Source organism: Megalobrama amblycephala, linkage group LG17 (assembly GCF_018812025.1).
Source record: "Megalobrama amblycephala isolate DHTTF-2021 linkage group LG17, ASM1881202v1, whole genome shotgun sequence".
Lineage (NCBI taxonomy): Eukaryota > Metazoa > Chordata > Actinopteri > Cypriniformes > Xenocyprididae > Megalobrama > Megalobrama amblycephala.
Window position 1 is genome coordinate 23,417,277 of NC_063060.1, and position 23,636 is coordinate 23,440,912.

General features: G+C 37.5%; 3 protein-coding genes across 3 annotated transcripts; 2 read left to right on the plus strand and 1 right to left on the minus strand.

Moving 5' to 3' along the window:
* Positions 1–2,672: 2,672 nt before the first annotated feature.
* Positions 2,673–13,903, plus strand: ppm1la (protein phosphatase, Mg2+/Mn2+ dependent, 1La). Its single transcript, XM_048163198.1, has 4 exons — positions 2,673–3,662; positions 10,939–11,113; positions 11,213–11,374; positions 12,632–13,903. Exons 1-4 carry the CDS (start codon positions 3,264–3,266, stop codon positions 12,979–12,981), a joined length of 1,086 nt encoding a protein of 361 aa, XP_048019155.1. The 5' UTR covers positions 2,673–3,263; the 3' UTR covers positions 12,982–13,903.
* Positions 13,904–17,304: 3,401 nt separating this feature from the next.
* On the plus strand, positions 17,305–20,328 carry arl14 (ADP-ribosylation factor-like 14). The gene has a single exon (XM_048164851.1). It carries the CDS (start codon positions 19,013–19,015, stop codon positions 19,613–19,615), a length of 603 nt encoding a protein of 200 aa, XP_048020808.1. The 5' UTR covers positions 17,305–19,012; the 3' UTR covers positions 19,616–20,328.
* zp3b (zona pellucida glycoprotein 3b) lies at positions 20,299–23,355 on the minus strand. Its single transcript, XM_048164847.1, has 8 exons — positions 22,821–23,355; positions 22,493–22,608; positions 22,310–22,413; positions 22,040–22,220; positions 21,532–21,649; positions 21,078–21,163; positions 20,736–20,998; positions 20,299–20,656 (listed from the first exon to the last, which is right to left on the minus strand). The coding sequence occupies exons 1-8, from the start codon at positions 23,277–23,279 to the stop codon at positions 20,376–20,378; spliced, it is 1,608 nt and encodes a 535-aa protein (XP_048020804.1). The 5' UTR covers positions 23,280–23,355; the 3' UTR covers positions 20,299–20,375.
* Positions 23,356–23,636: the final 281 nt, after the last annotated feature.

Genomic DNA, 23,636 nt, shown 5'->3' on the forward strand with positions numbered 1-23,636 from the left:
GTCTGGGAACGAACACGTCACAATATCCCTCATTTAAATAATTAATACCCAAGGCATGCAGAATAAAAAGGGGGTGAGTTTGTTGAGCTGCGTTAGTAGTGTGTTGAAACTCGCAGTTATGGTAGCCTACGGGGCGTGACATTTCTGAAAAAGCAGCTGACCAATCACAACACACTGGCCTAGCCGACCAATCAGAGCACATGATGCTTTTCAGAAGGAGGGGCTTCACATATACAGGAACTAAACAGAGAGTTACTGACAGACTGTGAAGAGAGGTGCTGCAACAATGTAAAAATTTCTGAACATTCAAACCCTATTCTAATAGACCTAAAAAAAAAAAGAAAAAAATCAAGACTTTGTAAAAGGGCATAATAGGGCCTCTTAATAAAGGTTTCAAAAAGGGTGTTTCACTGCAATGCCACAGAACAACCATTTCGGGTTCCCCAAAGAACCGTTCTCTTTTCTTAGCACAGTTTTTTTTTTCTTGGAACATTTTAATAATCTAAAGACACTTTTTCCTCTTTAAAGAACCTTTTGTGGAATGGAAAGTTTCCATGAATGTTAAAGTTTCTTCATGGAACCTTCAATGCCAATAAGAAAACCTATATTTTCAAGAGTGCCACTGACATTGAATTATAGTCTCTAACTATTACTAACAATAGTAATAGTGACGCTTTCCTTAGCAAACAACACTAAAACAAACAGCAATATGTTTTAGCAGGTATTACCCTCTCCACTTACAGTGCCCATTCGATTGGTCTAACACTGTTTCTGTGTACACAAGGGCACCATTTGGGAGAATGAGATGAGAGGTGTGGGGGGATGCTGTGGGTTGTAACTTGAGCCTGTGATACCAACCCTCTCGTTGCTGCTACAGAGGCCATATGCATTAGCTTCAAGAGGCCCGAATGCCCTGTGCTAAATGACATGCCCTTGATGCCAGGTAGGCAAAATGGAAACCATTAGTCAAACCAAAGCTCTATTTCCCTACAACTCACTAAGCTTCCAGTACTGCTGCACCACAAAATAAATCCCATTAGACTTCTACTATGAAAATGAAATCAATAAGATGTGCATCCATTATCCAGCCTCTAGAAGGCCAACAGTATGGTAGGCACTTTTCTGAATCACAGTATTGCATCAATTTTTTCATTAATATGTACTTGCTGCATCCCTAAATGGATTCTTCACTGGGCAAGTAACTTCATGTCAGGGCATGAAGTAAAATAACTTCAAATAGTTAAGGATTTCCATCAATGTGTTGCATTGTTTACAACAATCTTTCATCAACAAACGTGTAAAATGCATATAGCAGCTCATGCACGGTAACATGGGCATTCATTATCTTATTTTATTCATTCCTTCTTCATTAACATTTATAGGACGTATGATTGGTCACCAGTTTTTCACCAGTTTTTTTTTTTTTTTTTTTTTTAATGGAACAGTTTATTGAACCTGAAGACCAAATGCCTATATAAGATACATAATGAGAAAATCAATCAATAAATAAATAAATAAATAAAAAGTGTGATATTTGATACATAAGGCTATTATGGACCATATAGTGATATAGGAGAATAGTAGGTGGGGTGGGTTTTATTCAGAGGCCCAAACTAACAAAAAGTATGCAGTTTGGTGCATATGTTGCCAAAAAGAAAGATGAAATTCTGATAGCTTGTAATTTACATAAATCAATTTTTATTATCTATAACTAACTATTTACATTAAATGCACATAAATATCAGTTTGTCGCTCTATCTCCCAATAATGCCTAAGTAAGATGATATTTAAATGCTTAGTTTTATGATCAAAGCTCTGTAATTGAAAGATTGTATGATTGAATGATTGAAAGGTGTACAAATAAATGTTCCTCAAGAGCCTGTTGTATCATTTGATACATTGTAAAATTTTTCTAGAAAATTATATATGGATAATGTAGAAGATCGTATACAACAGATAATTTAGAGAATTTACAAATTCATCAAATATGATACAGTAGGATTTTTAGGGGGGTTTTTTTGTTTTGTTTTTTGCCTTTGCATGTTCAATTTAGTGTGGCAAATTACTATAAAAAGTAGGAAAAAATAGTTTAAGTTTAGTTTAATTTAGGATTTTCATTTTCATTTGCTTTGGTTTTGTTGGTTTGGGATGCTAAAGTTGCCATTTCACCATAGGCCTATATTTATGTAGGCCTATAGCCTATTTATTTTTTGTAAAGAACAATAAATACAACAAACAATGGTCAGCCATATTAAATATTCTAAAACTGGCTCCAGCATGTAACAAAAATTAATACTATAACCTATTTACAAAAAAAAAAAAAAAAGTCTAAAATGAAAGGAATAGGCTATTATGTAAACTATTCTTCTCCAAACCCAACAATAAACTGCTAAAAGTTATAAAAATACTGAAAATAATTTAAATTTCACAAGACATATGAAATTTACCCCCCAAAAAACAACTGTACAAAGTACAAAACAAAACCTCAGTTCTGCAGCCAGTGTCACTGTCAGTGTGGCCCTTTTATTATTATTTTTATTATTAAATGCTTGAAAGACCAATATCAATTGTCATATCATAACAATAACACAGTACGAGTATGGCCCTGTTTTTTCTTCTGAGCACAGCTACGCATGACGTCACGACCCTTCACAGTCATCGACTGGTACGTCACGTTGCGGCATCTGTAGTACAAAAATCAGTTTGTGGAAATGTAGTCTGACGTAGATTCTCAAGCTAACGGACCGATATGATGTAATTTCTTCAGCGTTTGTGTCTTTTCCCGTTCCACCCGGTGCTGCAGTCAGTCAGTCAGTCACGCAGCGCTCGGAGGACGTCAGAGAGCAGCGGCAGCAGCAGCAGCAGCATGTGCATCGACGAATCTGCGATATAGAGTGGTTTAAAACTCTCACTGACGCGCGCGAACGAGTAAATAACCGTCCGTTTTGAGCGGAGACGCTAGCTAGCGGCACGGATGGCTTTATGGGAGGGAATGGGTTCGCTGTCGTTGGGGGTAATGGGATCTGTGCGGTTATATGCAGCCCGTCGGTAGGGCACCAGAGTCAGACTGCAACTGAAAACACCGGGATCTCTCCCCATCTGCAGCTCATAATATAACCACCGGACATTCGAGCGTTTGCGTCGCTGTGTTCGGGCTTTCAGGGGGGATCACACACGTCGGACTGCAGATGGGCTTTAATATCGGTCAAATGAAGTAATTTGAAGCCCATACTTCAGTCCCCGTGTGCAGTCTTGAGCGTGTGATGATAGGAGACACAATGACGCTTTTGTCTCTTTTGGGTCGCATCATGCGTTATTTCTTGCTCAGGCCAGAGACCTTGTTTCTGTTATGTATAAGCTTGGCCCTTTGGAGTTACTTCTTCCACACGGATGAGGTGAAAACCATCGTTAAGTCCAGCCGGGATGCCGTGAAGATGGTGAAGGGAAAAGTGGCGGAGATGATGATGAACGACAGACTCGGCGGTCTGGACGTGCTGGACGCGGAGTTCTCCAAGACATGGGAGTTCAAGAACAACAATGTAGCGGTGTACTCGATACAGGGCCGAAGAGACCACATGGAGGACCGCTTTGAGGTCCTTACCGACCTGGTGAACAGGAGCCACCCTTCAATCTTTGCCATTTTTGACGGACACGGCGGGGAGGTAAGAAGTGTGGATGCTGATGATGAGAGTCGTCGTGAAAGCTTTGCAAACGAAATATCCGTGGTTCCCATTGTTAAAAGATTAAGCCTAAAAAGAACGTTCGTATAACGTTAGGAATTGGTTTCCCAAAATAACCAAACATAAGGGGACGGTCTGTGTTAGTTGGGACGACCTTCAAAGGAATAGTTCATGCAAAATGTGTTTACTCACCCTCATGTTGTTCCAAACCCGTATTGCTGACTCCCTTGGAACATAAAAGCGAAAACTATGAAGCAAATCATCGACACTCTTTCATTTACTAAAAGCGGATGTTCAAAATGATAACAAATGCAAAAAGTTAATAAATTACCAGAGAAGTATCACAAAAGCGGTGCCTTTGAACAGGTGCTTAAGTAGCCGAATGACACTTAAAGCAATAATTCATCAAATGTTCACACTTTTTTTAAGCCTGTATAAACTTTTATTTTACTTCTGGTGTGATTGTACTCCATACAATGAGTGAATTGTCTTTTGTGTTAGAAAAGAAAAGAAAAGAAAAGAAAAGAAAAGATGGTCGTGCAGATTTGAACAACATGAGTGTGAGTAAATAATGAGTGAACTGTCCCTTTAAGGCTGTCTATTTACAGGAGTTTATAGGCTAGTCATTCAGTTCAGTTTATTGTTCGATATTTAGATTTTATCAAACCAATGGGCTAATTAACACAAGTTGTCGTTCTGACTTAAGTTAGTCGCAGAATTTACCATGTAGACATTGCACATTTTCTGTTACTGTGTGTGTGTGTGTGTGTGTGTGTGTGTGTACATCTTTTACCCACACTGCTCCCTTAATATCATGGTATCAGCCATTAATTTTGGTTGACCACAATTTTTAAGATGTAAACCCCCTCAAAATACTCATTTTTCAGTTTTGCTTCTTAATAACAAACTGTTAACCCAAAAGTTTTTTAGTGTGTTAAAAATTAGAACCTTAGAGATCTACACAAACTGCCTTTGTAATGGTTATATGAGAAATCTAATGCAGCCAATTGAGATTCCCATGATACTTGTCTGAAGCATTCAGTCAGTTCCCCCTTCCCCCCCAGACATCTGCTCCGACCAGCCTTATTCTCCAGCCTATATTGAGCTCAGACAGATGTTCATTTTATCTTTTTCATTGTTTGGTAATACAGATGAATGCTTGTTGGCCTAAAGTTTGAATGCCTTAGATGCTGTTGAGTAATGAAATGAACAGCTCACAAGAGCTGAATTTAATTTGAATTTTACCGATCAGCCATTTTCCTCAGCGTTCTAGTCGGCTGTTTCTGACTCCCACGGTCATATATGGAATGCTTAAAATCTATTTATAGTGGTATTTGTTTAAATGGCCAGAGGCCTCCCTGCAATCCACGCAGTTAATAGATTAAAATGTGCCAACCTCATGCTCTTCGGCCCCTGTAAAAGGTCTTTTAATCTACGCTATCTCCTCTCATAAATGTTTGCTGACCCAAACGTCCTGACATTATGAGTCTTATCTGTTGATACTGGCTCATTTTTTTTTGGTTGTGAAAGTCCATGATGGTTATTACATGAACTGAACTCCTAATGTTGGGTTACTTACACATCCACTCATTAGAAAGAAGAGTGCTTGCATTGCATTTTTATTACTACATACTATTATTACTACAAACACTGTAGACATAAAGACGAAAGGGAGGATGAGATGGGTATTTTAATTTGTTATTTATTTTATAATAATTTTATTATTAATACACTTTATTCAATTTATTAAGTGACAATAAATACTTTTACGTTGTTACAAAAAATGCTGTTCTTTTGAACTTGCTATTCATCAAAGAATCCTGGAAAAAATATATTACGTTTTCTGCAAAAATATTAAGCATCACAACTGTTTTAAACATTGATGATAATAAGAAAATCAGCATAATAGAATGATTTCTGAAGGATCATGTGACACTGAAGACTGGAGTAATGATGCTGAAAATACAGCTTTGCCATCACAGGAATAACATTTTTTTAAATATATTAAAATTGAAGCAGTTATTTTAAATTGTAGTAATATTTCATAATATTACTGTTTTTACTGTATAAATGCACTTTTTTCCTTCACAACAGCACCAGAGGAGCAGAAAAGCAACACTGTTAGGTTTAATTATACATTTATTTTTCCAGAAATTATAGAGGGAGTCTTTTCCATCCTCCCATAATGTTCAGTGCATAAATCTGATACCCAAACAACAGTATGATCACCCCACCCAGTCAAAAGTCTGAGACAATTTTTTGTATTGACTTTTTAAGCTGCTTGCATAGTCAATTTTTCATTTATTAGAGCTGTGAATGGCTGGACAACAGCTGACTGATTGAAACACCTCAGCAGTAGATAGAAATGATAGTCAACAATCTGTCATATTGTGGTTAGAATTTGCATGTGTAATCAGCATTTAAATGTCAAAAGTCAAAACTAGGACTGGAAATATTTGATCCAGGGTGTCTGTTAAAAATATCCTGTTAAAAAGAGAGTCTTGCCCTGTGGTGTCTGCTAATGATGAGCGCTCTCGCTAACAATGACTAGCACAGTCGGCCTAATCAACGCTTGTCTTAACGATTCTGTCTTGTGCTCTTGCTCTATTCCCTGGTGATCTGGTTTTCTCATTATAATCTTGAATTAGACCTAGTAAATGGAGCTTTTCATTAGCAATGGTGGTACAAAATAGTATGTGCCTGTATGATCATTCTTCTTTAAATCTGATTCTAAATGCACTGAATGGGTGAATCCCTTGAATACATGTGTAGGTCACAAAATCATAGGGGGGAAATTGTTTTTTTTTTATTATTATTATTATTTATTTTATTTTTTTTAGAAAATGAAACCTACACCATTAAAAAGTTGAGTTTTTTAAGATTTTTTTTAAAAATGTTTTTGAAATAAGTCTATGCTCACCATTTTTCATGTGAAAATACTAAAGGGGAAAAAAGTAATATTGTGAAATATTATTCCTACTTATATTTTAACATCATACTCCAGTCTTCAGTGTCACATGATCCTTCAGAAATCATTCTAATGTGCTGATTTGCTGCCCAAGAAACATTTCTTCTTGTTATCAATGTTGAAATCAGTTGCTGCTACTTAAAGGATTAGTTCACTTTCAAATAAAATTTTCCTGATAATTTACTCACCCCATGTCATCCAAGATGTTCATGTCTTTCTTTCTTCAGTCGAAAAGAAATTAAGGTTTTTGATGAAAACATTCCAGGATTATTCTCCTTATAGTGGACTTCAATGGCTTCCAAATGGTTGAAGGTCAAAATTACAGTTCCCTTCCCTATTCTACTTACGAAACGAACGCAGCGCTTCAACTGTTTGAAGGCCATTGAAGTCCACTATAAGGAGAAAAATTCTGGAATGTTTTCGTCAAAAACCTTCATTTCTTTTCGACTGAAGAAAGAAAAACATGAACATCTTGGATGACATGGGGGTGAGTAAATTATCAGGAATTTTATTTTTTGAAAGTGAACTAATCCTTTAATATTTTTGTGGAAACTATAATTCTTTTGGGGGAAAAAAAACAACTTTTGATAGAAAGTTCAAAAGAACAGCATTTATTTGAAATAAAAATCTTTTGTAACAAATGTATTTACTGTCACTTTTGATCATTTTAATGTGTCCTTGCTGAATAAAAGATTACTTTTTTTGGTTTTATGAATATTTTTTAAGATTTACTTTTTTGTATTATTTATTTTTTGCCTTGGGAAATTTTGCTCACAATAAATGCAGCAAATACTGCCAAGATAAATGCTTGTATTAATGTACTATTTATTTATTTAAAATATGTTTGTGCAGAGTTGCAGTAATGAGAATTGGGTTTGAAAATGTGCTTAATAGTCATTAAAATGGTCCTAATTGATGGTCCTAAAAATAGACTTGCTTTCTTTAAACTTGTAAGTTCCCTTAGATATTTCTTGAGATTCACAGGAATGCACTGACACCGATATGTTTGAGTTAAACACAGTAAAGCCCTAAATCTTCCAAACACAAGTGCGTAACACCGGTAATGAAGCACTCATTGTGTTGGTGTGTGAATGAAGTAAAATGGCTGCTTGACTGTAATGTGTTTGCGGTGGGAGGGTCTTGAGTGGAAAGAGGTCACTGCGGGTCACCACCGCCCCACTGTCTTTGTTCCTGAGACACAATGATGAACATACTTTGAATAATTCAGATTGTGACATCCTGCAAATTGTGCTATATCCAGGCTCACGATATATTGATGACCATGATTGTTATTAGCTAATATTAGTAGTGTTGAGGAAGCTACTATGAATTTTTCTGTTGGTTGACTACTACGTTGAAGTCATTTAAACAACCAGTATTATTTGGATTTATTATGAGATTATACCTACAGTCTGGACAATTTAGGAGGCACAGATCTGAAAGGCTTCTTTTCATAGCAACTCTGTGCTATTTACAGGTTTAAAATCACTGCCATGTGAAAAGTGACCGTGAGCTATATCTGCTTATTCTGTAAGTGTTCTGCATGAGCGCTGCTTCTGTGTAAATAATGCATAGGCTTCATCAGAAGGCTCTGCCGTGTCTTTTCTGAAAAGCAGCAACTCTCTGTTGCCCGGGAAGTGGCTTTCGAAAGAGACTGCAGCGTTCTCTTGGCAGACAGGTATTATGTTTGCTTCTCTGGTTTCATCATTGTATTTATAGCGTGGCATTGCTGAGTCACTGGCAAAGGCTTACAGTTGAAGATGCACAAGGCTGTAGTGTGAGCTGCTGAAAGGAATCCAAACTATCCTGACTGATGATGGGCAAACAGAGTTAGGCAATGAAATGATGCTCTTTGATTCTATGTTTTGGTGATCTGGCAGTATTTGGAAAGGGCACCCGCTCTCGAGAGACTTTCTGTCCCTTCATCTGTATTCTGGTGCAAGCTCTATCTGGCGAGAGCTCTTAGGCCTCTTTTAAAGGGATAGTTCACCCCAAAAAAATGGAAAGTTCTGTCATCATTTACTTAGCCTCATGTCATTCCAAACCTGCATGACTTTCTTTCCTCTGCAGAACACAAAAGAAGATGTATTGAAGAATTTTGGTAACCAAACCATTTTGCTGTCTGTTGACTCCCATCATAATGACAAAAAAAACCAAAAAACACTTGAGACATTTCTGAAAATATCTTCCATTATAAACAAAATGAGGGTGAGTAAATGAATTTTCTTTTTTGGGTGAACTTTCCCTTTGAGTTGAAAAATGAGTAAATCCCGTTTTATTTATTTATTTATTTATTTATTTTTTACTATTACCGAAAAGGCAGTATCTTTTACTATCATACTGTGTGTGGGTGAATCTCATCAATAACATGTCTGGGCCATGTTTTACCCTGAATCAAAAGAAAAAAATATATATATATTTTGCATTAAGAAAATTTAAGTGACATCAATTCATGACAGTTTTGAAAATGTACCTTTAATTCTCATTTCCATAATGCAAAAATCCTATTATCATTACTGTAATGTGAAAGAATATATTATTTAATTTGTCATATTTGTTTTTCAGCCTTTAATTTATGCGACTTAAATATAAAAATCATTGTATTACAGTAATTCATATTCTAATCAGTCTAATCAGAATCACCATGAAGAATAAATGGAAATGTAAAAAAATGTAATGGTTAGGGCTGTGTGTTTGTGTGTTTTTAAATTTTGTATTAATGTATTTATTTTTTATGGTTTTCAATTGAATTGTAAATTATATTTAATGGAAATCCACTGTTAAGAAGACAAGTTTTAAAGAAAACTTCATTAAATGCATGATGTTTCCAGAGTCAGTGAGTAATGCCATTAAATAAATGTGATTTCAGTATTGACCAAAATTATAGTGACACTGATTTTTGCCATAATCGAACAGCCCCAATTATGATAATGGCAATAGGTGCTTAATTGTCATGAAAATAATGTCACAAAAATTATAATGGTCTTAAATAAAATATTTTATATTTTAATAATTATATTTTAAGTAAGCAATAAAGTACGAGAGGCTGTGCTGTATCGTGAATAAGTCACAGCTGAAGGGCGTTGTTAGGCATGATGCGAAGTGGAGAAGCCTCCCTTCCGCCAGGAAAAAAAATAGTCCCTGACCGTGAACCGTTACATTATTACGCCATTAGATGGCGGAAAAGACTGTCTTTATGAGAGAGTCACTCAGAAGCAAAGACTTCTATATTGAAAAGACTGAATTGTTGTGAACACGGAACAAGACGCAACTGATAAATGCTTTGACTAGCGCTGTCAGTCACGGGAAAACCCCTTAAATGCTAAAAGGACAAGATAATACATGGGACATTTAAACAGATTTTTTATTATTCATAGGAGTGACCTGAAGGAAAATGCTAAATCTGAATGCAGGTAATAAACCCACTAACTCAATCTCTTTCTCATAACACTCTACATAATACAGTAAGCTTCAATGAACAATATCAATTGAGAACATACAGTTTACGTTGCTAAGAGTGGTTGCTAAGGGTGATACACAGAACCGTTGGGTGAAGCGGTCATAGCCATGTTTTATCGTGAATAAAACACAGCTATTGACCAATCAGAATCAAGGACTGGAACTAACTGTTTTATAATAAAATATAAATATATTATTTTTTTGATATGGAGGTAAAATGTGACCTGGACATGTTTTCGTGAGATTCCTGTTTATTAGAAGCAGCCCACTTCATGCCCCCATGTGCTCATCTGCATTTCTTCTCTGTTTTATTCCCCGTGTCATTAAAGTCAGCATGAAAGGAAGTTGCAATAGTCTTCCCTATTGTGTTGTAAATCCAAGTGAAACAGCTTCTGGAATGTGAAAAATGTAGGGCGGGTCTCGATTTCATCCTTCAGGAATTGATTAGGTCGAAGGAAGTTGGGCTTTGCTAACTAAACGGAGGCAGATCTGAATACCAGTTTGCTGTCAGTTGTGGAGGAAATTTAGCCCCACATTACATCAAGACATACATCATGAAGAGAACAGACGTCGTTTTGCTGAGGAGGGGAGGTTAATGTTTTTTGATTAAATATTACAAGGACATATGAATTTTTTTAAAAATGATGTGCATGGATAAATCAGTTAGCACTGCAACATAAAAATTGTCGTTTTTGATTTCATGGCAACTTTAACAGTTTTCAGTTGTCAGTAGAATTACAAATTAACTTGATGAATTTCAATTGAAAAAATGCTGAAGTGAGTATTTTTGTGACAGGAAGTTTCTCATTGTTTTTGCGGTTTCTCTCTAAGGCCGCTGCTGATTATGTGAAGGCCCACCTACCCGAGGCTCTGAAACAGCAGCTGCAGGCCTACGAGCGGGAAAAGAAAGACAGCCCTCTCTCCTATCCCGCCATCCTTGAGCAGCGCATTCTGACTGTGGACCGGGACATGGTGGAAAAGTTCTCTGCCTCCCATGATGAAGCAGGTGAGCAGGGAAGAGCGCGTGTTTTAGGTTGATCTTATCTTTGTGCTTTGGCTGACTGGAAACTGTAAACAAGGCTGAATTTCTAATCTTTGTTTTCAGGCACAACATGTTTGATCGCCTTGTTGTCAGACCGTGAACTGACTGTGGCAAATGTTGGAGACTCTCGCGGCGTTCTCTGCGACAAGGACGGCAACGCTGTGGCCTTGTCACATGATCACAAGCCTTATCAGCTGAAGGAGCGCAAGAGGATCAAGAGAGCCGGTGAGTTTGCCTGCTACTACAGGCATAAGTGGTGATTTCGGTTAGACGGAACAGATTTTAGATTTTGCTAAAAAAATAATAATAAAACATTTAAAAAAAAATTAAAAATAATTATTCAGCTACCACACTTTCAAAAAACTTTTTTTTTTTTTTTTTGACATTTTTAAAAATGTATCACCTTTTTCACCTAAGCTTATCTACGGAAGAGGATTAGGGCCAAGCAATAATAAAAAAATAAAACCATCTTGAGATTAATGTTGTTAAATTTCAAGAAAATACTCGTTAAATTTCGAGAAAAAAGTCGAGATAAAATGTTGAGAATAAAGTCATTAAATTACGAGAAAAAAGTCTTTAAATTACGAGAACAAAGTCGTTAAATTACGAATTTGTTCTCATAATTTAACGACTTTTTTCTCGTAATTTAATGACTTTATTTAATTTAATGTAACTTTTTATTTATTAAATCATTTATTTTTTTAAATAACTTTTAATTTATGACCTTTTTAGTTTATAACATCCGTAAGATAAAAATGATTGTTGTTGTTGTTGTTATTATTATTACTATACGTTTTTTTTTTTGTTGTTGTTCAAACAACATTTTTAATAACCTTTTGATTTATAACCCCCATAAAATAAAATAATAATAATTATTATTGTTGTTGTTATTATTATTTATATTATTAATAATAACTTTTTTGCTTGTTAAAAAAATAATACATTTTTTAAAACATTTTATTTATAACCTTTTCATTTATAATCCTTGTAAATTATTATTACGTATACACCAATAGTATTATTATTGTAATATTTTAATATTTCATTAATATATTTTACTTATATTTTAATAAAATAATCACAATAATTGCCCCAGACCCCGCTAATGGAGGTTTTTTTTTTTTTCATATTATAATAAAAATTGTGACTGTTTTCTGTAGTGTATACATTCTAATGAGAGCATATTTAATAAGATTTATCATTTACATATTTTTTAAAAATGCATATTTCTAAAAGTTTAAATGGGAAAAGTCACAATACATGAATCTTTTGTGTATTTTAATATGACAGTTTAATTTGAATGAAAAATTTGGTTAGTTAACGGACAAAATTTGTTTAACACAGTTATTAGGTCTGTTTTTGTTAAGATAATCATTTGTGATGACTTTTAACATTTTAAGTTTGCACTTGTGATTGCTTTCTGGCCATTCCAGATGACTTCACTGTGTGAATATAACATGTGTCTGTGATCTCATCCATCAGGTGGCTTCATCAGTTTTAATGGTTCTTGGCGTGTGCAAGGCATCCTCGCCATGTCGCGCTCACTCGGTGACTACCCTCTGAAGAACTTGAACGTGGTCATCCCAGACCCAGATATCTTGACCTTTGACCTGGACAAGCTACAGCCGGAGTTCATGATCCTTGCCTCCGACGGCCTGTGGGATGCGTTCAGCAACGAGGAGGCCGTACGCTTTGTGCGCGAACGCTTGGATGAGCCGCACTTCGGTGCCAAGAGCATCGTGCTGCAGTCGTTCTACCGCGGTTGCCCCGACAACATCACTGTCATGGTGGTCAAGTTCAAGAGCAGCTCTGGGACAAAAACTGGAGAGTAGTTTTACTCAACCAATAAACAGCCTTGATTGTCTTTCCATTAATGCATATTGCCAGAGGATAGATGGTGTAATGTAAGAGACAAACCTTTTTTCTCACAATTACAATAAACAGGCACACATAAGCATGTGCAAACACATGCATTCCCAGATTTTTTTTTTTTTTTTTTTTCTTTTTTTTTTTTTTGGTATGTGTGCCAAATGGACACTTTAAAAATTATTTTGAAATGACTCCTTTTTCAAATCATTACACTGTAAAGATGATGTATCCTGGCCTTCCTTATATAGAGCAATATTATTTGTGAAACAGCAATTGGCAAAAATGGTAGAAGGACTTTATTGCCTTGAAGATGCACTCGTAGTATTTTGTTCAGGAGAACAGATCAGAACTTTATTTTTTTGTTGTTTGGATTGTTTTTCTCCCACTTGTTTTTTTTTTTAAAGGGTGATGAAAATGTATCCAGCTCTTGAATTTGGATGTGCATGATCCATTCATATCAGTACAGGGTATTTATGCCAATTTACACTGGTGCTGCTCATCGGTTAGTTTAAATGAGGGTGGTATAAGGTTGTGTTAGATTAAGAATGTTTGATTTAACTTTCATTAAACTTTATAATCCGTCTATGTCCTAATCATTATTGTCAGAAGGAACTCTGAGTCCAATCATTCCTGCTCTTTTAAATCACTGTTTTAATGATTTTGTGAATATAAAAGTGTCCAGATTGAAGGCAATTTTTGTCATTATTTTGTGGAGAATGTTGAATTAATACTGGATTACAGTCCTCAAATTTCCTCCTAGTTTACTTGGAGGGAAAAAACGAAATTGGCACCAGCCCCGATCTACACAAAAGTTGAATTTCTTGCACTGTGTGAAATGTATGTGGGAGATTAAAGCGATAAATAAACCTAACAAGTCAAAGCTGATAATGCTTGTCTTTGTTATCTCTGACACGGATATGATATTCAGCAAGGACACGTTAAATTTATCAAAACTGACATGAATGCTTTTGAAATTTCTATTAATCAAAGAGTCCTGAAAAAGTACACACCTCTTAATTATTGAATTCACCTAGCCATGCAGTCTGCATTTACAAACATTTGTAGAAAGAATGGGTCATTCTGAGACGCACAGTGAATTCAAGCATGGTACTGTGATAGATATCCCATACTAAATATTCCATGATCAACTTTTTGATCATGTAAAATTGTAAAGTGGAAGTGTTCAGGAACAGCAACGAAAACAACTTGGCTACAAAAGTCACAGAGCGCTGTGGCGCATGGTGCGTAGAAGTTGCCAACGCTCTGCTGATTCCATAGCTGAAGAGTTCCAGACCTCCACTGCCATTAATATCAGCACAAAAGCTGTGGCGGGAGCTTCATGGAATGGGTTTCCATGGCTGAGCAGCTGCATGCAAGCCTCACATCATCAAGTATAATGCCAAGCATCAGATGTAGTGGTGTAAAGCACGTCACTACTGGACTCTGGAGCAGTGGAAACGTGTTGTGTGATGAATGATGAATGTTAGCTGCCTGACTGCATTGTGCCAACTGTAAAGTTTGTTGGAGGAAGGATGATGGTATGGGACTGTTTTTTTAGGGTTTGGGCTATAGGTCCCTTACTTCCGTGGAAAAATTAAAACTTCAGCATAACAAAACATTTTGGACAATGATATGCTTCCAACGTTGTGGGAACAGTTTGAGGAAGGCCCTTTTCTATTCCAGCATGACTGTGACCCAGTGTACAAAGCATGGTCCATAAAGACATGGTTGGATGAGTCTGGAGTGGAAGAATTTGACTGGGCCACACAGAGATCTGACCTTAACCCCATTGAACACCTTTGGGATAAACTGGAACAGAGATTGCGAGCCAGGCCTTCTTGTCCAACATCAGCGCCTGACCTTGCAAATACTCTACTGGGTAAATGGGCAAACATTCCCACAGAAACACTCCAAAATCTTGTGGAAAGCCTTCCCAGAAGAATGGAAGCTGTTATAGCTGCAAAGGGGCACCAACTCCATATTAATGTTGATGTATTTAGAATGTGATGCCATTACAGTCCCTGTTGGTTAACTGTCAATACTTTTGTCCATATAGTTTATTTATTTATATAATTTTTTTTTTTTTTTTTTTGGTCATTAGAGGGGGATAACTGGGAACTTTGTTGACTGCTTAAATAGCCCTTTAAATAAAACACCACTTGTACTTCCTGCAGAATTTCAGTCTGTCCTTGATGTTTTTCTTGGAGAGAAGTGGCTTCTTTGCTGCCCTTCTTAACACCAGGCCATTGTCCAAAAGTCTTGGCCTCGCTGTGTGTGGGGATGCACTCACACCCACCTTCTGCCAATATTGAGCAAGACGATGAGACGGCCTAGATATGAAGTGAACTCCCTAACACACTGATGCCAGGAGAACAACAGCCTCTCTCTCAAAGTCTCAAAAACCAAGGAGCTGATCATAGACTTCAGGAAACAGAACAGAGAACAAAGCCCCATCACCATCAACAGAACTCTGGTAGAAAGAGTCAAAAGCTTCAGATTTCTTTCAGGGTCTTCTTCAACATTATTGTCTGCCTCAAACACATTCTCCTCTGTCACTTTCACCGTCAAAGAACTGAGACAAAATCTCATTGACAGAAAACCATTGCTTAGAGGTCATTTTCAGCTGAGAGAGAGCATAAAGAGACAGCTTACAGAGGATAAAGAACAATGGTTTAGAAGGCTTCTGTGGAAGCTTTTATATGTTTGCTCCTCCCCCTATATTTGGTGAACTATCAATGTTCTCACAAAAATTATGTTTTCCTCTTCCCCACAGCACTGGAAATATAAAAGTTCTCGCAAGAATGATCTTTTCCCTTCCCCACCGGCACTGGAAATATCTAAGATCGCGTTAGAATGATCCCCACCACCAACACCACCTTGTCGTGTGAACTATTAGTGGTTGTCGCAATACGGGTGTGGTTATGTTAACATATTAACATTAACATATTAATGATATCCTAGATTGGTCACTGTAACAAAAATACATTAGATCAGGTAACACCTTCATAAGAGATAATCTTAAAGGGATAGTTCACCCAAAACTATGGATGGAAACATAGCTAGTGCCGAAGTAATAAATCCAAACATGAATCTTGACTACATTGTTGGTGATTGTGGTTACGAATCATTTGTGCTACAATACAAAAGTAATGTTTGTTCTTTTAATAATAAAAAACCCTTAAAATAATTTGTAATAATTGGAAATAATATTAGGAATTTCACTGTTTTAGCTTTTAAGAGCAGTTTATTAAAGGGATAGTTCACCCAAAAATGAAAATTTGATGTTTATCTGCTTACTCTCAGGGCATCCAAGATGTAGGTGACTTTATTTCTTCAGCAGAACACAATTGATGATTTTTATGCATCGTATAATGCATGTCAATGGGAACACCATCTATAAGAGTAAAAAAAACATGCACAGACAAATCCAAATTAAACCCTGCAGCTCATTACGACACATTGATGTCCTAAGACACGAAACGATCGGTTTGTGCGAGAAACCGAACAGTATTTATATCATTTTTCTACCTCTAATACACCACTATGTCCAAATGCCTTGCGCACGGTGAGGTGTGTACGCGAATGGCATAGTTTAAAGTATTAGTCCACTTTCAAATAAAATTTTCCTGATATTTTACTCACCCCCATGTCATCCAAGATGTTCATGTCTTTCTTTCTTCGGTCGAAAAGAAATGAAGGTTTTTGATGAAAACATTCCAGGATTATTCTCCTTAAGGGGCTCGCACACCGGACGCGAAGCTCAGCGCCGCGCAGCGCCACAACACGTTTTTAAAATTCGAACACATTATTTTCTATGAGTGTACGCACACCGGCGGCGATATTCGGCGCCTGTCCGCGGCGCCCAGAAAACAATAGAAAACAATGTTAAGACATGTCGCGGCGTTGCGCGGCGCTGAGCTTCGCGTCCGGTGTGCGAGCCCCTTTATAGTGGACTTCAATGGAGCCCAAACGGTTGAAGGTCAAAATTACAGTTTCAGTGCAGCTTCAAAAGGCTTTAAACGATACCAGATGAGGAATAAGGGTCTTATCTAGCAAAACAATCTAGGATAGGGCTATTTCAGAATTGATTTCGTATTGTTGTTAAGTCTGTGCATGTCAGTGGACTCCAACCATTCTTTTAGTAGGCCTATGGTGGATTGTTGTCCACATTTTGTTTATATAGTTATGATTACTTGGGAAAGTCGTTGTTGTATGGCCAGAAGGAATCATGCCAAAGCCTAGGTTTTTGTGAAATGCTGCCACTGGCCAAACCCCTCTAAAACCAGCCTGAGAAGGTTGGGAGACCAGCAAAAACCAGCCTTGGCTGGTTTGAGATGGTCTTTTCAGCAGACAGGGCCTTTATTGATTTCATGTGGGAAATAGTGATACAGTATATGAGCTCATAGATTAAGAGGAAATAACAAACAAATAGAATAAGCATGACGCATGGTTGTTTGCATTCTTCCTGACTGACTTACATACTGATCTGAACACATATTTCAAGAGGTCTCGGCCGCAGTAACCTTACACTGCAGTGCCGTATCCGTGCAGCATACCGAGCTTTAACCGTGACGCGCTGCCGGATGCTGAACAGTCCATCGTGACAGCAGGGACCAGGTGTAAAGCCTCAGAATAGCACCAGGATTGTAGAGTCCAGTATTTAAGGCCCCTATGACTCGTGCCTGTTGTCACTGAGTAAGCTTTCTAAAAATCTCCCCCTACACACTCTTACTGGATCTGACACCCAGTAGTTCAGAGGCCGTAACGTATAAATGTAAAAGTCTGCGCTCCGCTTTGGCATCAAGTTTACAAGACGCTCAACGGCCTACTTTTCAAGGATTTTTCCAAGCGCAACCGGAGCACAAGAATGGGTCAGTGCAGTTCAAGGACATCCGAGCAGTTTAACGAGTTCACGTCACTTACAACTATAAAGTTGTGTGAGTTGTGTGAAAAACGCACTCCCGGCATTTCGCAAGGGAAATGGCGATCGGACGTCTTTCCGAATGAAGCGGCAGCGGACAGACGGCGCCGCGGCTGCAGTAGTCACGACGACTGCTCTGGGCTGGTTTTTGTGGAAGATACAACAGGCGGGGTGTGGATAGATAAAACCCTCGAAAGACAAAGGTGAGCCTGTGGATGTTAAGTTATGGTCGCTGCTGTTCTTGTTTCTCCCTGAAATCTATACTGAGGATTTCTAAAGGTGACGCCTGCACAGTCAATAATCCAGTGCTGGAAGAAGTATCTGGAAGGCTTGGGATGGTACTGTTTAAAAGGATTCCTGAATGTCTGAGGGAGACATACCACACTTTTTTCCTTCTTTTTTGGTTCCCATTTTCTGGAATGAAAAGATTGAACCATATTTATTTGAAGACTTTTTCCAAGACATTTATCATCAAATATATATTTAAACTCTGCTTATGACTTCCTGCCAGGTCATGGTCATGCATGTGGTCAGTTGATAAATGTAATGGGAAGCCCATACTTATTTCTTTAAACTTATGGTCACATCCCAGACTCAGGGGCAGGCAACTTAACTGAGAACTTATAAATGTTTATTTTATTTCAGTTATGTTTTATTTTTATTTATTTTCAAGTTCAAGTTCCTATGTACTTCATGTATGTCAGCTGACATCATCTTTACTTTCTTTTGGATCTTAAACTAAACAGTGAAAGATTTTTTGCAACCATGTTGAACATGAGATTCTATGAAAATTATATATTTTTTTATTTAATCATGGAATATTTTATTCAGTTTAAATATGTACAATATTTAAATGTATGTTTTGTACAGAGATGAATTCCACAAGACGCCATTCTTAGCATATCATTTGGGAGGTGTCCTGTGATACTTTGACCCAATAATCATACAACTCTATGTAGATAAGCAAGATATAATACATCACTGAGTAACGCAGACACCATCTTAAGTAAACTCACATTTGCTAAGAGAAGACTATAAGAAACGTCGGTGTTTGTGAACATCAGACATTTACAATGGGCCATTCAGGATCCAGACACAAACCTGAAGCTCGTATCCTCCTCCTAGGGCTTGACGGAGCTGGAAAATCAACTCTTCTTTACAAACTAAAATACAATGAGGACTTCCACACAGTTCCTACGATTGGATTCAATGTAGAAATGATTGAAGCCAAGAAGAACAGGGAAAAAATCGTCCTGACCGTGTGGGACGTTGGTGGCCAGATAAAGATGCGAGCGCACTGGAAGAATTTTTACCAAGACACAGCTGGAATTGTGTTCGTCGTGGACTCTTCTGACATTAAGCGTCTGGACGAGGCCAAGGGCATCCTGGAACACACCTTAAAGAGTGAGCACCTCAGGGGACTCCCGGTGGTGGTTCTTGCCAACAAGCAAGATATTGTAGGAGCTGCTACAGTAACAGAGATCACAGAGCAGTTTAACCTGAGAAAGAGTTGCAATGAACGAGACTGGTTCATTCAGCCGTGTTCTGCGCTGACTGGAGCAGGTCTGGTGGATGGCTTCAGACGAATGGCGCACCTGGTGAAAAAAACACCTGAGGAAAATAACATCAAAGAGACTGTGAAGTATATTAGATCAAAATCTGTTATGAAGAAATAGCCCACATGGTAACTTATTAACCACTTTTATGGAAGGTTGTGTATACTATCCTACTAAATATAGTTGGACAGTTCATAATCATGTGTGACCCTAATGTTTAAATGAACGATGTGCAAGATACTGAAAGCTACCTTGAGTTACGATTCAGAAATTTATGAATAACCAAGCCTTTGAAGTATATAAAGAACTTTTGTAAAGAAATGCCCATGCTAACATCAAAACCTGTTAACCACACTTACAGAAAGTTACATCATACTAATGTTCAGTCGTGATCTGAATGAGAAATTGAGTTAAAAAGCACCATAAAAAGGTGGTAATGTTACCTTAAGTTATAATTCATTAATATTTATTGATATCTGCTGTGACGTGTGTTTCATGTTATTTAAAGTCCTATTTAGAACAAAACTCATTGTAAATCATTAAATATGGTTCACAATCATGTGAATTGAATGAGAGAGTTAAACCATAAAATGTGCTAAATGTTACCTTGACTTGTTTCAAAACATTCTTAATACTGTATATGTTGTGACAAAGAACCTACTATTGTGCAATTTTTACTTTATTGCACACAAACTTCAAGTACATTGAGATTTATGAATTTAATGCATGAATAGTGCAATAACCAGCTTGCATATTTTTCTGTGACCACAGAATCTGCAGTAATATCAAGGACCAAGACGAGATGTAATAAAACTTTTATTTTTAGAAAAGGTCACATTGTTAGTTTCCATTTTTCCACTCATTTGTAAGTGGGGGGTCATTATTCAAACCCGCTTCCCCCTTCTGAATCAAAAAGAGCATCATCATTAGAGAACAGGCTGTCCTCTAATGGACTGAAACTTCCAGTCTCTGGAGTGGTTTTAAACTCCAGCTCATCCATCACAGGATTCTTTTCAATCGAGTTGAATAAGAACTCTGGCTTCTCAGCAACAGGTGCGGAGTAGACACCCTCAGTTCGGCCCAGCAGAGATCCAGTTGACTGGGTGGCGTTTCCTTGCCTCGGAATCAGAAACAGAGGACCCAAGGTAGCAATCTTCCAGTCTGTTATAAAGGGAGAAGGGTGTTATTTATCAATTAAAGTATGAGTGCCACATACGGAAGAGTGAAACATTATCCAAACCTTTGTTTGTGTCCGTTCCTCTCTTTGACAGACTGCCATAGGGATTTTGCTTTGCCTGTATGAGAGCTCTAAAGGGTTCTAATGATTCACCGGGTCTTATGAGATAGAAATCCGCAGACCCAGGCTGATAGCCCAAATTTGGCTGCTTGACAGGAGGGGCTATTGTGACGCGGAAAGGCTTGATTGGTTCAGGCTCGGCCGCACCTTGTTTGGATGGCTCACAGCTGTTACACACCTCATCATTTCCATCCACAGACTGCCACCTGCACAGTCCATATGGGTTCTTACATCAGGAACCAGTGATTGATACCAAGGTTTAAATATTTGAAAGTCAGTCATTACCTTCCATCAATAAAAGAACATGCTCGATTCTGGGCGCTCCCAGAATACGCAGCAGGGATGGCCTTTAGGTAACATGTGATGTACACCTGTTGTTTCAAATACAACCAGGAAGCAGCGCAGAATTAAACAACTTGCTTAGATAAACGGTATTCACCCAAAAATGGAAACTGACGTTTACTCACCCTCACATTCCTAACCTGTATGGCTTTTTACACATTATATTTTGAAGAGTTCTGAGTTTGTCTATACAATGGCAGTCAGTGGGGTCCAAAATAAGACCACATTAACAAATCTTGCATTTCACAGGACAAAGTCATACAGGTTGGGAATGACATGCTGACTTCAAACAGGGGTAAAATCGGTACAAGAGTTACATAGTGTATTACAAACTTCCAATGACAATATTCATCCTTCAGTAAACTATCCTTTAAATCAATCTTAAAGTTCTGCTCACCAAGTTGCTTGTCAACTTGTGGAACCTGAAGGCATCCAATAGTAGGTTTAATTTGTTGCCTTGGCTCCTCTGCAAGAACTTGGAGTGGGAGTACAAACCCCTGCTGTCTGCAAGACATCTGAAAGTGGTCTACATGATTAGACAAACTGCTAAATTCAAGTGAACAAACAGACTGGTACACTTAAAAATAAAGCTTTATTGGCAGTCATGATTCCATGAACATTTAACATCCATGGAAACATTTTAAATGCACAAGAGGTTCTTTAGATTAAAAAGTTTTCCACACTAAGAAAATGGTTCTTTTAAGAACTGTTCACTAAAAGGTTCTTTGAGGAACCCTCAATTGTGAGCATCCAAAGGGACGTATAAATTCTCTCATTTTTACTACACAGGACCAATTTCTTTCAACACCAAACTGGTAGTTAATAAAACCAGGTTTTAAAGGAGGTTAGATTAAATCTAATAGATGTATTAAGTGCAATATTGTAAAGTCTGAATCAAAACTCACCCACGGTAATCTACAAAGGAATATTTGACATCACTGGTCTCCATGTTAGAAGTTGGTGTAGCCACACACCAGTCAATATAAAGAACCAGGGGCAAATGATTGGCCAAGGTAACGGAGGCTTGAAGGTGTATCGCATCCCCCAGAAAATAGACATTTGAGCCCCTCTCATACTGCCAGTCATCTTAAAAAAAAAAAAAAAAAAAAAAAAAAAAAGGAGTTAATGATAATAAATAATTTTGAAGCAGAACTTGGCAATTTTAAATACTATACCACTCATCAGCCGGAGACTAAAGTCCAGATAATCAAAAGACCTAACAGTGGCAGCAAATGGAATCCAAGTGGGTGCCACAACCACACTGTCAACATTATACCACCTTTAGAAGATTTGAGGGAAAAACGAAATTATTAAGAGGTCAAATTAGTCATTAGGAAGTCTGAGGTTTGTAAGCTTACCTCCGGAATTGGCACTGAACAGGTATGACTGCACCATCCTGGTGAAGCACACCATCAGGAGATGGTAGAGGAGAATACACAAGGACATTTGAATATACCAGAGAGTCCTCAGTTACCTGAGACGACAAATTAAACCCATTATGAATTTGTAACAAACCATTTTTATTATAGTATTATTGGTGTTCCCCATTTCTTAAAGTCCACCAAGCTGGTGCACAGCCTGCTAGTCAATCTAAGTGGAGGGCAGATTAATGACCAGTTTTAACTACTAATTTTCCCAGCAGAATACCCATCTAAAAATGTCTACATGTGATATCTGCGCACTTACAGATAGTTTGGTTCCACATTCTTTGAAATAAGCAAATATGGTGAAGTCTGATTGTCCAGTTTGCACAGCTCCACATGATGCTGGCGACACTTTGCTGGGCAATGATTCGGGACCCAGCCGCAGCTCCTCACCGTAAACAGGAAGACCCGAGGCTAACAGGTCTGCGTTTATCACGACCTCTATCGCTTCTTGATGGCAATACACCGATACAATTTTCTGACGTAGTTGTGGAACGGGGTCGTTTATTTTAGGCGGACTTTGTGGAATCGCGGCCTGAAACTGACTGTTCAACAGCTGCTGGTTTGCTAAAGGCCGTCCTTGCTGGAATGTTCGAGGATAACATTCAGTAAGCTGAGATATCATAAGAAAGACAGCAGTACAACATATTAACGGGCTACTCCGCCACATCTTGCTTGCTAAATAAATATATATCACATACAAAACCAGCTTGTCGACCATAGAAATAAAAAACCCCGTGGTCGCCGTTTTTAACACGCATCAATGAAAACTGATTCTAGCTTGCGCAATAACTTATCACTCACCCAAACCACCTACACCTGATTTCTATTTATTCAAGCCAATTAGGTTTCATGCAAATATTCATGCAATGATGTTGACGCACCTGTGTCGAAGATATCTGGCTATGGCGTGTTTTAAAATGTGAATATGATTTTAGATACCTCTATTTTAAAGCTTCTGATGAAAAATAACATTAACTATTAATACGAAATCAAGATTTTAGCATAAACTTCAAATAATATAACGATGTACATTAAAAATATAATTTTCAATATAGTTTTAGAATAAGTACAGCAA